The sequence below is a fragment of the Stegodyphus dumicola genome, chromosome 9, assembly GCF_044657685.1.
Source record: "Stegodyphus dumicola isolate Sdum_Otavi_A_Nest chromosome 9, ASM4465768v1".
NCBI classification, from domain to species: domain Eukaryota; kingdom Metazoa; phylum Arthropoda; class Arachnida; order Araneae; family Eresidae; genus Stegodyphus; species Stegodyphus dumicola.
Window position 1 is genome coordinate 90,380,304 of NC_140776.1, and position 15,377 is coordinate 90,395,680.

General features: G+C 30.7%; 1 protein-coding gene across 1 annotated transcript; it reads left to right on the forward strand.

Annotated features, from left to right (window-relative positions):
- Positions 1 to 1,409: 1,409 nt before the first annotated feature.
- LOC146995413 (uncharacterized) lies at positions 1,410 to 15,001 on the forward strand. Its single transcript, XM_085823759.1, has 2 exons — positions 1,410 to 7,681; positions 11,913 to 15,001. Exon 1 carries the CDS (start codon positions 3,990 to 3,992, stop codon positions 6,033 to 6,035), a length of 2,046 nt encoding a protein of 681 aa, XP_085679885.1. The 5' UTR covers positions 1,410 to 3,989; the 3' UTR covers positions 6,036 to 7,681; positions 11,913 to 15,001.
- Positions 15,002 to 15,377: the final 376 nt, after the last annotated feature.

Sequence of the window (15,377 nt, forward strand, 5' to 3'; positions counted from 1 at the left end):
TCGAACTCCTTTGGCCTCTCTTTAACTCCAAAAAATTATATATTAAAACAAAAAAATTATTTATGTCATGTAAATATGTTTGTAAATACTTTTTTTGAATTTATTTCGTGTAAGCTGTACAAGTTATTTTCCTGTACCATTCGTAAACAACACTGTTCTTTGATGTGGGGGTAGGGTCTTGGACCCAGGCACCCTGGTGTTATACCAAAATTTCTCTTCAGATCATTTTATCTTTCGTCGTCAGTCTGATGCTGCATAGCCAGTAAACGCATAACGGACGCTGTTACGCTAGGCTAAAATTATACTTTAAGGCCCGTTTACAAATGCTTCTCAAATGCATAACGTGCTTTCTTTCTTCAGCTTTTTTAACTTTAGACATTCTACCGCAAACTTTCGACATTGTACCCCAAAATAGAAAATATTGCCCATGCGCAAATCAAAGCGACTTGATTGGTTGGGGGTAGTAATTCTTAGGCTTTGAGACTTACAAGTGTAAACGGGTGGGATCCTTGGGAATAACAACTAAACGTTAGCTTACGTTTCTTGGGACCCAAGTTCCGCTAGTGTAAACGGACCTTTACTGGTTCCAAAGAATTTCAGTTAATATAGCAGATTGCGCTGTTAGTTAACTTTCTGATTTGATCCAGCTTATTTCTTTTTGCAGGCTGGTATAATTATTGCAATTTTATGAAAACTAAAGCCTGAACTTTTGATTATGTAGAAAAGAGTTTCTAATTCTGGAGCTGCAATATAATCTACAAAGAGAAAGCATATTTCGATGTCCATTAAACAAAAAGTGGAATTGCTGCAAAAAAATGGATATAGGTATATCCCTCTAAAAATTAAGCGAGGGATATGACATTGTAAAGTCAACTGTATATGAGATAACAGAAAAAGGAACTTTATGAATTTTTTGTGGATTCCGACACCCCACTTGTAATGAATAAGAGAAAAATTATTCGCTTTGCTAAAAGTGACGATCATGATAAATTGATGATCGAATGGTCAGACAGAGGCGCAACGTGCCATTGATGGGTCCAATGCTAATCAAGCCAAAATATTTCACGATAAAATTAACTTCACTGAGTACACATGTTCGACCGATCGGCTAAAGAAATTTTAAAATCGCCGAGTTATAATGCAATTAAAAATTTCAAGCGAAAAACCTTCAGCTGATACTGAAGCTGCTGAACTATATGCAGTTGAATTCATTGAACTCATTAATGGTGGAATGTTATCTCAGACAAAATTTCAACGCTGATGAAACTGGTCTTTTCTGGCAATATGTACCGCGAAATACCTTTGCAACCTCTACAGAAAAGACTCTTAACACATGTCAAAGATTTCCAAAGCTAGACTAAGAATTTTAGCATGTGCAAATGCTGCAGGAATGCACAAATGAAATCTTTTCGTAAAAAAAAAAAAAAAAAAAAAAAATACATGACATCGAGCATTTAAAGGAGTAAAAATTGTCCCGTTATTTATCATGCAAATAAACGAGCACGGATGATACAAGCATTAATGTATGATTTGTTTGAAAATCATTTCATACCGAGGCTCGGCAAAATTCAAATTCGGTTGGTTTACCTGATGATGCAAAAATTGTCCTGATTTTAGATAACTGTTCGGATCATATTTCACTTAAAGTTTTAATGAAAGGTAATGAATGGTATGAATTAATGAAGGTATCCGTGTTATTCTTTCCTCCAAACTGTACGCCCATCATTCAGCCTATGGATATCAGAAAAGAGCGCGCGCTGAAATGCAAATATAATGTAACATTTTTAAAATCCATGTTAAATTTCTCGAATAATGGCATGGCTATTAAAGAATTTAAAAAATATTTTAACATAAAATCTGCTGTGTGGAGTATCGCAAGATCGTGGAGGATGTGTCTTCATATACTTTAAAAAATGTGTGGCATAATTTATGGCAAGCTACCACATTTCATGGCGAGGATGATGAAGATGATAGCCTCGAATTTGAAGGCTTTCGGATATCGCAAACCACAGTTGAAATTTTCCAATTAAACGATTTTGTAAAGAAATGTGGAGAAGTGGTAATAAATGAAGATGATACACAGAAGTTTTTCATTGCGATGACAATGCTCCAATCATCAATCAATTAACGGATGGCGAAATCTCCAGTATGGTTCTAGATCCAGAAAATACCGAGATATACAGACAGGTTATTGAACAAAAAAATTTTCGATTGACAAGTTAGTCGGAATCCTTCACGCAGCAATTAATTACAGGACTTCAGAGTCGTAGCTAGGGTTTTCAGCGCCCAAGGACAACTGAAGATTTCGCGCCCCCTACTGCTTGTCAAGAATGGAAAACATTTAATTCTAAAATGTCGTAAAATCAGTTTGGCGCCCCTTGGATTCTGCGCCCAGGGACAGATGCCCCCTCTTGCTCCCCTCTAGCTACGCCCCTGCAGGACTTGAACAGTGGAACTTTGTGACTGAACAAGAAATTATGTCTGTCTATAGAATCGAACAGAAAGTATTAGCGAAAAAAAAAAAAAAAAAGAAAGCAACTTACAATTTACATTGAAGTAAATGTTTAATAAAGTAAACAAATTAATATTAAATTTTTTATGTAAATTTTGATACGCTTTAGATCATAAATACTTCATTATTTCATAAATCACGATTTCATATTCCTAATTTTATAATTTCTACATGTCATCTTACTAGATATAAACTGATGATCTAATATCCGGAAAAATCCCAAATCCGGAATCGCCAAAGTGCCCTCTCGGATTTTGTACATTTGGCGACGAACTATCAAATGTTGTCAATTTGGCGCAAGGAGGTTTTGGCAACAAAAATCAGCGCCAAGGTGCACACGAAGCACTTTTTACCTTTTCTTGCATTTTATTTGTATATTTACAATTTAAACGTTGCTGGACTACAATTTGAAAGCTCTTCAGTTTTATTTATAAGAAATAACGCATATCTACATGAGATGTGGTCACATAACAATATAACAGTCCATAAAAGCATTACAACAATGCAAGTAAATGAATGTAAATATTTAAATAAATTCACATCATATTTGGCTACAATTTCTATGTTTAAACCTGATACATTTTGAAAGTGAAAATCAGTACATGGATTAGGTTACATTTAATAAATCCATCTAGCCTTTATAGTTTTATTATTTAAGCCAATATATTACATATTTTTATTCATTTAGTTTTGTAAACTAATATTGATTGATTTCGCATGACTGGTCTTGATAATTTCATTAGGAGATTGATTTTTGTAGGCGCATTAGGAGCAGAAATTATGTAATAGTTATACATTGTTAGTTATACATTAAATAGCTATATTTTTTATATTTATTACGGAATACATAATGAAAGACCGACTCAGATTTGTTTGAAATGGAGTTTTGTTTTCTAAAATAATTTATAAGTACCTTATAACACAATTTTGTGGGTTGAGTTATACAGGTGGCTTGCGTCAGGTCTACCCAAATTCATATAATAGATGTTTACCTTGTATAATTGTATCAAATATCGTTTAAAACCCTTTCTGCTAGATGCATGAAAAATGTCTCCATCATGTTGTACTTCAGGAGAAAAAAATTGTAATCTCATACGCTGAAGAAGACATTGTAGGAAGACCGTGTTTTCTTCGCCAAGCAATTGGCGACGTAGTTGTGTTGTTTATTTTGAGGAAGTGTGTGAGAAATGGAACCATGATGCGTATGTTAATAATATTAATATTTTCTCTTATTATCATCTGCATCTGACCCAAAAATATTACTGCATTTCCGTCATGAAATTAATGCTTACAATGTATTTTGCGCTGAAAAGATAATATGGTGTATGAAAAAATTAAGAAGTTTTGATTAAGGGTTTTGATTATTTTACGTTACTCTTCTTAAGATGGATTTATTTTCATTTATTGGAATTGATAACTAATAAACTTCCAGAAAGAAATTGCTGTTGTACTGTTAAATAAACATTCTGTGATTACAATGGATTCAACCAATAAAGCAGTGAGAACAAGAACTGAATCTGCTGTTTCCGCCGATATTGGTCAGAATTATTTGAAGTGTGATATATGCCACGAGCAATTTGGGATCAAATCAAAATTATTAAAACATTATGTGCAACATGGGCTAACAGAGCTGTTCTCTTGCAATATTTGCAGCCTTATATTTTATGAAAAAAGCCGTTTAGATAAGCATTATCTCCTGCATCAAGAAGTAACTAATACATATAACTGTGAAAAATGTGAGGAAAAATTTCTAGAAAAATTTCAACTTGATGAACATGTATTACGTGTTCACGATAAATATTCTGTAATATATAATGAACGTGATAAGGCAGCATTAAAGAAATGTGATACCCAATCTGAAGTGGAGATTTCTAATTGTGAGCAAAGTAATAAAAGGAAGTCTTCTGATGTTAAAAACAAAATCGATGATGTGAAACGTAAATGTTATCAGAAATTATGTACGAGTAAATCCTGCAAAGCTAAAAATTATAGTGAATCGGCTACTATTCATCTAAATGAAATGAAGGAAAATTCCAGTTTGGAATCTGAAAACAGACTATTGGGTAAATCTTCCAGTGGTATTTCAAGATTATCTGAAAACATTTTCATTGAAAATGGTAATACATTTACTTGTAAATCATGCACAGTCTTGATAAATAAGCTTCCTCATTCCATATATGAAGAATGTATCGAAAGAGGATTTATTTCTTTGAAAAAATACCTAACGTACGGACTCGCATCTGATTCAAATATTAAAGTAAATACTGCATTAAAATGTAATAGTATTGGCAATTTTGAATCACCAGGTCATACTGAACACAAAACATCAAACAGCATGTTACCATCAATTAAATCTACATCTATTGTAATATCTAAGCCATATTTCAAAACTAAACCTATACCAAAAAAGGTAAATATAGTAAAATCTTGTCGAGGTATTAGTAATTTGAAACAAAATGCAGTAGCGATGAATACCAACCAGAATCCACAAGCTTGTAACTCAATACAAAATGAGCTTAAAGTAAGTACTGCTGTAAATTCATGCTATACAGTTGTTCCAGGATGCCCTAACAAAATTAAGTATGTTGGCCCAAAACAAAGTATGCATCTGGTAGATCATATAGGAAATTTAGAAAAAATTTTAAAACGTAAAATATTGTATGGGTTTATTAGTACACCAGCAAGATCATCTGCTAGCTCGAAAAGAACAAGTACAGTATCCTGTGTACCTCAAGTTAGTGAAAAGAACATTCAGTTTCCAGTTGCAGCTAGAAAGAAGAGTATAAAAAGTGAAAATGCAAGTCAAAGTGTAGAAAATAATAACTCATTGCCAACTTCTTTAGAAATGTCTCTATCAACAAATATAATTAGTAACCCCGAAAAAAAATGTGGACAGTATTTAATATTTGATAAAAATTATGCACCAGGATATATTACTTTGCCTCAAAATGAAGAAAAAAATAAATCCCATGGTATGTTATCACCTGGCAATGATAATGTAAATGAAACTTCTAACATTATCATTAATTCAATGAAGACAATAAATATTTTGAACCCTAATAAAGACAAAGATTCTGGAGAAGCTGATAAATTTAATAGCTCAGATCAAAGTATTTCAGATGTAAATAATTCTGCTACCTCTTTGGATGATATTATATTTGTGCCTCTGATACCAGAAGTTCTGAATAGGATTCATGGGCAAAACAATAGAGATATTCCAAAAATATTGCAAGAAATGGGGTATGTACCTACGGTAAAAAAAGTTACGAATATAAGCACTGTACCTGTAACTCCCGAGTTATTAAGTCAAGTTCAAGGAAAGACTTCTGAAGATATTCCCAAAATGCTAAAAGATGTAGGTTTTATAGCTGAAATAAAGGATATTTCTGATACAAACTCTCTCACCACAGAACCGCATTCATTAGATGAATTGGAAACACATGAAGCTAGGAAGAAATTTGAAAGGAGAAAGACGTTAGAGAAGGAAAAGATGTTGCAAAAAATTATTGATCAGATTAGCTGAAAAAGACAGAAAAAAGAAAAAGAAATATAAGGAAAAAAAGAAGACGACGATTAGCAGAAAAAAGAAAATTTAAGTAAATGGTCAAGTTCTGATACAGGAATCTGTAGAATGGAAAAAGAAGCAAACACTGAAGAACAGTGTTCTCTTAAAATTGCAGTTAGAGAATTCAAATGAAATAAAAAATAAAAAATATTCTGAAAAGCATGTTGAGAAAGATATGCAGAAAGTACAGAATTATTCTAAGGAAAGCATCTGCACTGTAAAACAGGCAACTTATGTGGAAGAAAAACAACATTCATTAGAATTGGAGGAAGATTGTTCAAATGGATTTAAGAAAAAAGTTTTACAAAAACCAGCTTATAGTGATTCAAATCAGGTAGATTATATCAGTCGTACTAACAAAATGAATCTTTGCAAACTGAATAAAGTGAAATTCAATGAAAGGAAAACGATAATATATTCAAGAGGGGAAAGGGAGAAACGAAAAGATTTCTCTGAATCTGTTAATGACACTGGACGAGTGCAGGGTGTAATTGTGAGTGAAAAGAATGTAAACAAAACATTTTTAAAAGTATCATTATCTGAGCCTTCAAAGCAGATTCAAAAATAAAATCACATCAGAAGAATGTAGATATAAAGTATTTAGAAGTGATTTGGAAGTTAGTTCTGTTACTCAAAGACAACCTAGTTCAAAAAAAGCAGAGGATTGTTTGAAAGATTCATTTTCAGATAAGTCACATACAGCCAATGAAGCATGTGGGTGTGTTTAATGGGTCTTCACATAAAATACTCTATTCTAGTGAAATTTCACCAGAGATCATATTTGATGATCATGAGGCAGGAGCTAAAACTTGCTTGAATAAAAAAGAGCAGAATGAGAATGCTGAAAAGAGTGAATATACTGCATTTTGTCAAGATACTGCAGATAAATCAGGAAAAGATGCCACACTAGAAAAAAAATGCATCATCCTTGCAGAAATCAGTGGGTGATAAATTATGCTTAAAAAAAGTCTAAGAATGTGCAGAAACTTTCTAAAGGTGCTCAAAAAGGAAATGGTATTAAAACGGAAGCTGAGAGGAAAGTTTTAAAAAAATTTGCAGAAATTGATCGTAGAATAAAAGTATGTCTCAGTGTATCTAACATAAATGTAAATGAGTGCCTGGATGCCATGAATGAACTAGATAACCTGTCCATAAGTCGTGGAATATGGAAAGAGAGTTTGAAAATTTTACAGACTCTTAAAAAATGCAGAAAATTTACTAAAAGTGAGATTATACGACAGCGAGCTAGTGAACTTTATAATAAATTTATTAAATTTTATATGATTCCATCAGCACCTGTTGTGAATAGTACTTCAAATTAAGTTTTCTGTTTTATTCCACTGTTTTTAACATTTCTCATCTTCTCTGCTTTGAACTATGCTAAACCATATTCTTTATGTTTTTGAATGTTTATTGTAAATTGTAATAAAGAAAAGATAATGGAAAGCAGATTTTGCTGAATAGACTAGAAAGTGAAGCAAGTAAACTTGAAAAACTTTTTAAGTCATATTTAGAAAAGCATTATAAAAATATTTTCATTCATTATTCTGTTATTGAAACATCTTATAATATTTTCACAGACCAGGTTTATTTTGTACATTTCAGTAAGTCAAAGGATTTTTTTAATAATTATTATTCATTTGTTTCTGATGTTTTTAAAATTTCCATAATAAATAACTCTTAATCTAAAATCAACAGAAAATCTATCTGTTTTACTTTATGTACAAGGTAACATAAAAGAAAATAATAAAATATATAATTTTTTAATGAAAGTAATTCATTTTAATGATGATAATGTGTTTCATAAAAAATAACCAAAATTATATTATTGCAACATAAAAACAATTTAAAATCTCCTAATATCAAAATGATGTTTTTTTTTTCTGTGGTAGAAGCAGCTGTAAATTAATCAACTCTAGATTAAACCTTGTTGCATCTTAAATTTGATTTTTTTATACTTGTATATTATACAGTTAACCAATGGCAGAAATTTTCAGCTACCATCAGCGGTTATTACTGTGGAATTATAAGAGACATGGTCATCCATCATTGGCACTAAATAGTACTGTTTGGTCCAGTTGCCAGGATAATAAGAAAGTACCTGATTTGTTTTCTTTAGTCTTTGTATATATTTTATAAGAATAATAGAAAATAAATTACCTATAAATATCAGAGTACAAAATAATAGTCTTGAGAGTAATTTCACTGTAATTCTATGAGATAGAAGTAAGAGGATGTATTTTAAAAATATTTTCTATTTTTCCTTTTTTTTTTTTTTTTTCCCTTTTTTTTTTTTTATTTATTTTTTTTATTTTTTTATATAAATCCAATTGTGGGTACTTGCCTATTAAACAGTGGCCACTCCTAAGGTCACAAGTGGTGGCCATTTTACTATGGAGGCATCTTATAGATGGCCACCATTGCCTCCCATGAAAGGACGGACAGTTCCAATCATGCCTTCTCCGAAATTTGAACCTGGGCCCTTTGGTAATGCAGTAGGCTTCCCTAACCACTACTGTGTGGGCAGCTTTTTCTGTAGTCTTTTAAAATACTGCTTAATCTTTTTGTTGTAAATTCAGATAGACATTTTTCGGTACTTTTTTCATTTTACTGTTGCAGGCGATCAAGTCGCCAATAATGATACAACTGATGCCAAAATGCTGGTAACCTTTACATCCCATTTTCAAAACAAGTCGCAGCCATTTCTTATCAAATTGATTGTTTCTTTCAAAAATGGCATATAATTTTAACAGATAATTCAATTTTATGCCCTAAGGCCATTTGCAGTAATTAAGTCAATTAACCACTTAAGCTAAAAAGACATGCCAAGCACGTCAAGATGCTTTTGTCTCAAACCGCTCGCAAAAATGAAAATAACGTGGTGCACACGTCGCCTAACAACGAGATTGTTTATTTCTTCAGTTACAGCTCTGGATTGTACTCTCAGACATGGAGTGGCGTAAATGAGATACTTTACCGCTTGTATTGTAGCGCATGGCACCGCAACCATGAAGTTTAGTCGTAGCGCAAGTGGTTAAGATGCAATGAAAATGTAGAAAAGGCAAAGTCAAGGGTTAAACTTGTCAATTCTAATGAGAATGCACTAACGAAGTAAAGCACTGCAGTTTAACATAATTTCTGAGTAAGCTAATCGTACGAATTGAAATAATTCTTGCATTTAAACTTGTATTCCAAATCAAGATTCAACTTGAAATTAATGTAGATAATTACTGAGAGAATTAGATTTTTGTAGTGTAGTTCATGTGAGATGTGATCACACTTGGGGTCATGTGATATGAACCGACGAATAGGGATGTTGAGCCATGAAAGCCTAGTAAATTCTTAAATTAATGTCTTTTTAGAAATTTATTGTCTTTATTTACTAGTTTTTTTTACAAAATTTTAAACGATATTAAAATGTTTATGCCTTCAAAAATAAAAAAAATCTTAGAACTGACATTTTCTTAACATTTTTTATATGTATACTGTATGTGATCCCAATAAAGGCTACTTGGCGAAATTTGTGCCGGCGAAACGGAAAAATACCCTTTTTTCCATTACTTTATTACTCTGTTTTTTATATCGTTAATTTCAATTGTTTCAAAGAATTTTTTTTTTTCTTCTCTCTCTTCTTTTTAAAAAATTTTTATATTATGTTCTATTTTTTTTAACAAACATGTTTCATGAGAGATAGGTCCATTTAAAAGTTCTGATGTTCTGCTATTTCAAGATGTTCTTATTGTTTCAAAAGAATTAAACTGTACATTCGGATTATTGGCATTATTTTTTCTTATTAAGGTTTGATACTGATGTTTTAAAAATTTATTCCAAAGTATTGAAATGTTAGTGCTCGTCTTTAGCTTCATCAACAAATGTAGAATTGTTGTTTTATTGGGTGATATATACCTACTGTATCAAAATCTCTTCATGAACTATTAGAAGTAAATTCTATTTTTGAAATTCCTAGGTTCTTCCTACTGTATCAAAATCTCTTCATGAACTATTAGAAGTAAATTCTATTTTTGAAATTCCTAGGTTCATCCCATTTTAATTATCCATTATTGTAAAATAGTTTACTATTTATGAAATGAAGCATTTATGACCTTATATGAAAAGAACTGAATGTTCATTTGTGTGTTTTTCTAAACATGTCTTTCAATAAGTGTCAGTGTAATTTGCATAGGATTTTTTTTAATTAATCATCTTCATAGATGTTAAATTTGTTTTCATCAGCAAATATTACAATTGTAAAAAAATTCTTATTTTTTATAAATTTTTTTAGAAAGCTTGGTGAAGATTTCTGGATGCATAGAATTTTTTTTTTTACTTGACTATTATATTCTTAGGCAATTATTATTTTTAAATACTTTTTGATTAATTTATATTGCATATGGTTAATGTTGTGCTACTTGTTTAGAAACATATAATGTTCAATTATTTTCACGTTTATGACACTATTAACTGTATTTCAGAAAAAGCTGTGATAGCAAATAGATTTTTCTTTTTCTTGTAATAAATAAAGAATTAATTTATAAATTTGGTTGATCTTTACATTATGGTAACTTGGCGTTTTTTGGCGAAAATTTGGCGACCAACTGTCCTACAGCAACCCTCTATTTTTTTTTCCCGCCGCCATTTTGTCTTCACGAAATAAAGACATGTTTCTTTTCTTTTTATCTACTGAAACACTTCTTCCAACAATCTACTAGCCGAATTACACTTATGCTAGAAATTTTATCTAACAAAACTGCTTAATCATGACAAATATTCACTGCAAATTTGGGAAAAAGTGCACAATACCATACTCCTTACGCGTTTTTTCAAAATAACACATACACATAAACCATGTACACGCCGACTTATTTTTACTTAAAAAAAACATCCCAGAATTGCACAAAAATGGCATTGCGCACACTCTTCACTATATCCATGTACACTGCTTTTTTCTCATAAATTAGAAAAATTTCACGAAAATACATGACAATTTTCTCAATCTTTAAACCCGGTAAAAAGAACATATATGAAATTACCTGATCGCGAAAAAAGTATTTACCCTTTCCAAATATGAACATTTCCACATATAAAATAAATAAAATATCCAAAAACTTTTACCTCTAAATCATCTATTACATTATACACGTCACCAACGAATTCATACCGCAACCATTACAAATACTTAGTGTCAGATATTTAAATTATTTCCATGCACGTTTACTTCAACTAAAACGCATACTAAATTCCTACAAACATAAAATTCACAAAATAACTATCATTTAATTAAAATATAATTAAATTCAAAAACACTACTTAAAATATAAATGAGCACATACATTAAATTAATACATACATAAATACCCATTTCGAATTCACTTTAGTTACGGCCATGGGATCCAAAAATTCACGAACACTGTTTCACACAACACAGAATAAAGCCAAATACAAAATTTCCAGATTTTTTTCCCGATTTTCCCCCTTTTCCGATTAAAGAAGCGTAATTCGTCCATTAATATCACATGACATATCCCCATGATCTCTCATTTCCCTCACACAAAATAATGCGTAATCGGAACTGAGTACTGCTCACGTTATTACCAAAGTCCCAGGTAGTAACCTTTATCGCCTCCAAAATGTCGCCAAACTATATAAACCAGTTACCATATTGTAAAGATCAACCATAAATTTTTAATCAGCTATGCTTTCTTGAATTTGGCATGTTAGAAAAAGGAACATCAAACTGGCAGAACATTTTATAATGGCATCCATGAAAGTGATTTTATGTATTTTATTAATTTATTATTATTTTTTAAAATATGTTTTTTTTTTTTTCTTATTAAGGAATTGCTGAAGAAAAAGGACGTAGAGGTGCATGTCTTTGTAAAGGAAAAGATAGGCCATTAAATCACTAATTTTTTTAATTCTAGCAAAAATATTGTTTTAACATTTAATAAATGTTTCTTGAATATTATTAAAAGATACGTTCAGAATGTAAATTCAGTTCACTTTAAATCTGTAAATGGAACAGCTTGCTGAATTAATATTTTTTAAATGATAAAGTTACGTATAACTATCTATATGTGTAAATATACACTTCCAAGTCCGAAATCTAGAATCATTGGGACTTTGGCAAATCTGGATTTTGGAAGTTTTCAGCTTTTAGAATAACAGTTTGAATCAAGTTAAGATGACATGTAGAAGTCATAAAATTAAGAATGTAAAATAGTTATTTATGAAATGAAGCATTTATGACCTTATATGAAAAGAACTGAGTATTCATTTGTGTGTTTTTCTAAACATGTCTTTCAGTAAGTGTCTGTGTAATTTGCATAAGGATTTTTTTTTTTGTTGCTTTTTCCTTTAATTTTATAGATAGGCATAATTTCTTGTTCATTTACAAAATTGGTAAAAGTTTACAATTGGGTGCCCCTTGTTTATTGGCAATTCTTTTTTGACGCCAAGATCGGCGCCAGTAAGTCACAATTTCAAGAGGGCCGCTACACAAAACCAAAATAAGAAGTAGAAGAATTGCATAAGGTCTGTGTCCATGTACACATCGATCTGTTTTTACTTAAAAAAAAAATCCTAGAATTGCACAAACTAGGCATTGCGCACTGCCTGAAATATGTCCATGTACACATCAATCTATTTTCATTTAAATAAAATCTGGAAGCTAAAACAAAGTTAAAACTATCGTGGTAACCAGAAGTGAGGTTTCAGCACCAAATTTTTTTTTAAAATGTTGCCAATCGAAGAGGCACCCAATTCTACACTAAAGCCACAAAATTCTATTTTTATAGTCCTATAATTACCATGTAGAAAATTCCTACTAATCTAACAGTTCAAACCTTTTGGGTGTCAACATTGCTTGCAATATTTTCTGGATTTAAAAATCTTACTACAGATTTTGCTGTACATTAATTATTTGATTATTAGGGTATTGCCATCATAATGAAAAACATCTATCATATCATCTTCATTTATTATTAATTCTCCAAATTTCTTCACAAGTTCCTTTAATTAGGAATTTTGCCTTTTGATATCCAAAAGTTCTCAAATTTGCAGCTATCATCATCATTACAATGAAATATGGTAGCTGGCTATAAATTATGCCAAGCATTTTAAAATCTGCAGTTATATCTTCTCTTGACCTCGCATTGCTCCACACAACAGATTTTATGTTCAGATATATGGGTAAAGTGCAGAATCGCCCACTTATTTATTTGCCGCTTTTTACAAGAGTAAGAATTGTATTTTTGTTAATTTTCTTTGACTTTTTAAGTGAAAATAGGTCAGTGTGTACATGGATAAATTCAAGGGAGTGCACAATGCCATTTTTGTTAAATTCTGGAATGTTTTTTTAAAAATGAAAATTGGTCGATGTATACATGGATACCAAGTTTGTGCAGTTCTTAAAAATGTGCCAAACAGTGGGTGATTCTGCACTTTCTCCAAATATTTATAAAAATTCTTGAATCTTCTAGCTACCATTTAGAAAAGTTAGCATGAATTTTAAATAGGCTTTTTTATTATCTCATTTCAACATGTGCAGAACTCTAGTATCTATTAGCTGAATGATGGATATATAATTTGGAGAAAAGAATTGACTGACATACAGTGCCAGATTTAGACTTAAGGACTAAATTAGAATTAAGGACTAAAGCTATTTGGGCTAAAGTGCAGAATCGCCCACTTATTTGTTTGGCGCTTTTTACAAGAGTAAAAAAGAATTGGATTTTTGTCAATTTTGTTTGACTTTTTAAATGAAAATAGGTCGATGTGTACATGGATAAAGTCAAGGGAGTGCACAATGCCACTTTTGTGCAATTCTGGGATGTTTTTTTAAGTGGAAATAGATCGATGTATACATGATTACTGAGTATGTGCAATTCTTAAAACGCGCTAAGCAGTGGGCGACTCTACACTTTCTCTGCTATTTGAGATATAGGGCCCTTCAGAAGTCCACATATTATATGTCAATGCCAATTATGATTTTTGGATATGTAGAGGGTTAAACTGAAATACAATTAGGAAGTATATAGATAGTGAAATAATAAATCTTTATCTTAAAACCATTTGTATTCATAACAAACTTTAAAACGCAAACTCTGGTAAAAAGAAATTAGTCATATTTTTATACTTATCTTTTGTAAATGCTTATAATTATTTTTAAAATTTAATGTACAGATGTGCATTAGTTTCAGAAATGTGAAAAGGGAAGATATTACATTGTGCATACACATTTTGTAAAAATATTTCATTCAGTATTTTTACATTATATCTAATTTTTTTTATAACAAATATGTCCCTTTTTAGTCCCTTTGAAGAGAAATTATCTTTAGCATAAAAGTTATTTTTAGCCTCTGAATACTCATTTTGCACCTCTTGGTAATAAACAGTGTACCTTTCATCCTTTATTATAGTAACACTATGTTAGAAACTTTTATAAATAAAAATTCTGTTTAACTTAGTTTGTTAATGGAAAATCTGTTTTCATTTTGGGCATGATGGAGGGAAAAGCTTTGATGAATTAGCTGAATGTATATAAAGATAAGGAAAAACTAATTCAATCTGTAGTGTGTAAAAAATAACAATACTGAAATGGAAAATGTGCTTTTCATGTGGTTTCCTGATTTCTAAGCAAAATTTCAGAAATTATAACTGAATTTATATGATGAAGCTGAAACGAAGATGCCAGGTTATTTTGAGAATAGCTGAGTGAAAATATTTTTTATAAGTAAATAAAAATTGGAATATTTCATATTTATATCTGAATGTTGAATCTTATCTTTTTTTTTCCCCCTCTGAATTTTTAATATCAGTTATATTTCTTCATACATGTACGTGTGTATTGATGAAATGTTTTTGTTATGTGTTGGATAAAAAATGCATAGTTAAAAAGAATAGGTAAATAAAAAAGGATTTAATTATGTTATATATTTATTTATTTGAGAACAAGATATATTAGTTAACATAACCAAAAGCTATATTTATCATCAGCTCCACTTATTCCATTTTTCTGTATGTACATAACTCTGTTATGATCAGAGCTTAAATTGCATCGGAGCTGTAGCCTTGGCTACTGGTGTTTAAAATTAATTTATGACTAGTAACAGCATGAATTATAAACAAATAGCTAAGTTATTGCATTTTATTTTCCAGCTATCGAAATGCGACGCTACGGGCAATGTTTTGAAACCAAAACCTAGCAATCATGAATCAGAACTAGAACTAGTTGCCATTCAGCATAAAGAAATTTAAATATAAATATGAATATTAACAAAACATTAAAGTTAATTTTATAAA

Excerpts from the sequence above, each read along its gene's own strand:
- LOC146995413 (XM_085823759.1), top strand. The coding sequence starts at position 3,990 with ATGGATTCAACCAATAAAGCAGTGAGAACAAGAACTGAATCTGCTGTT.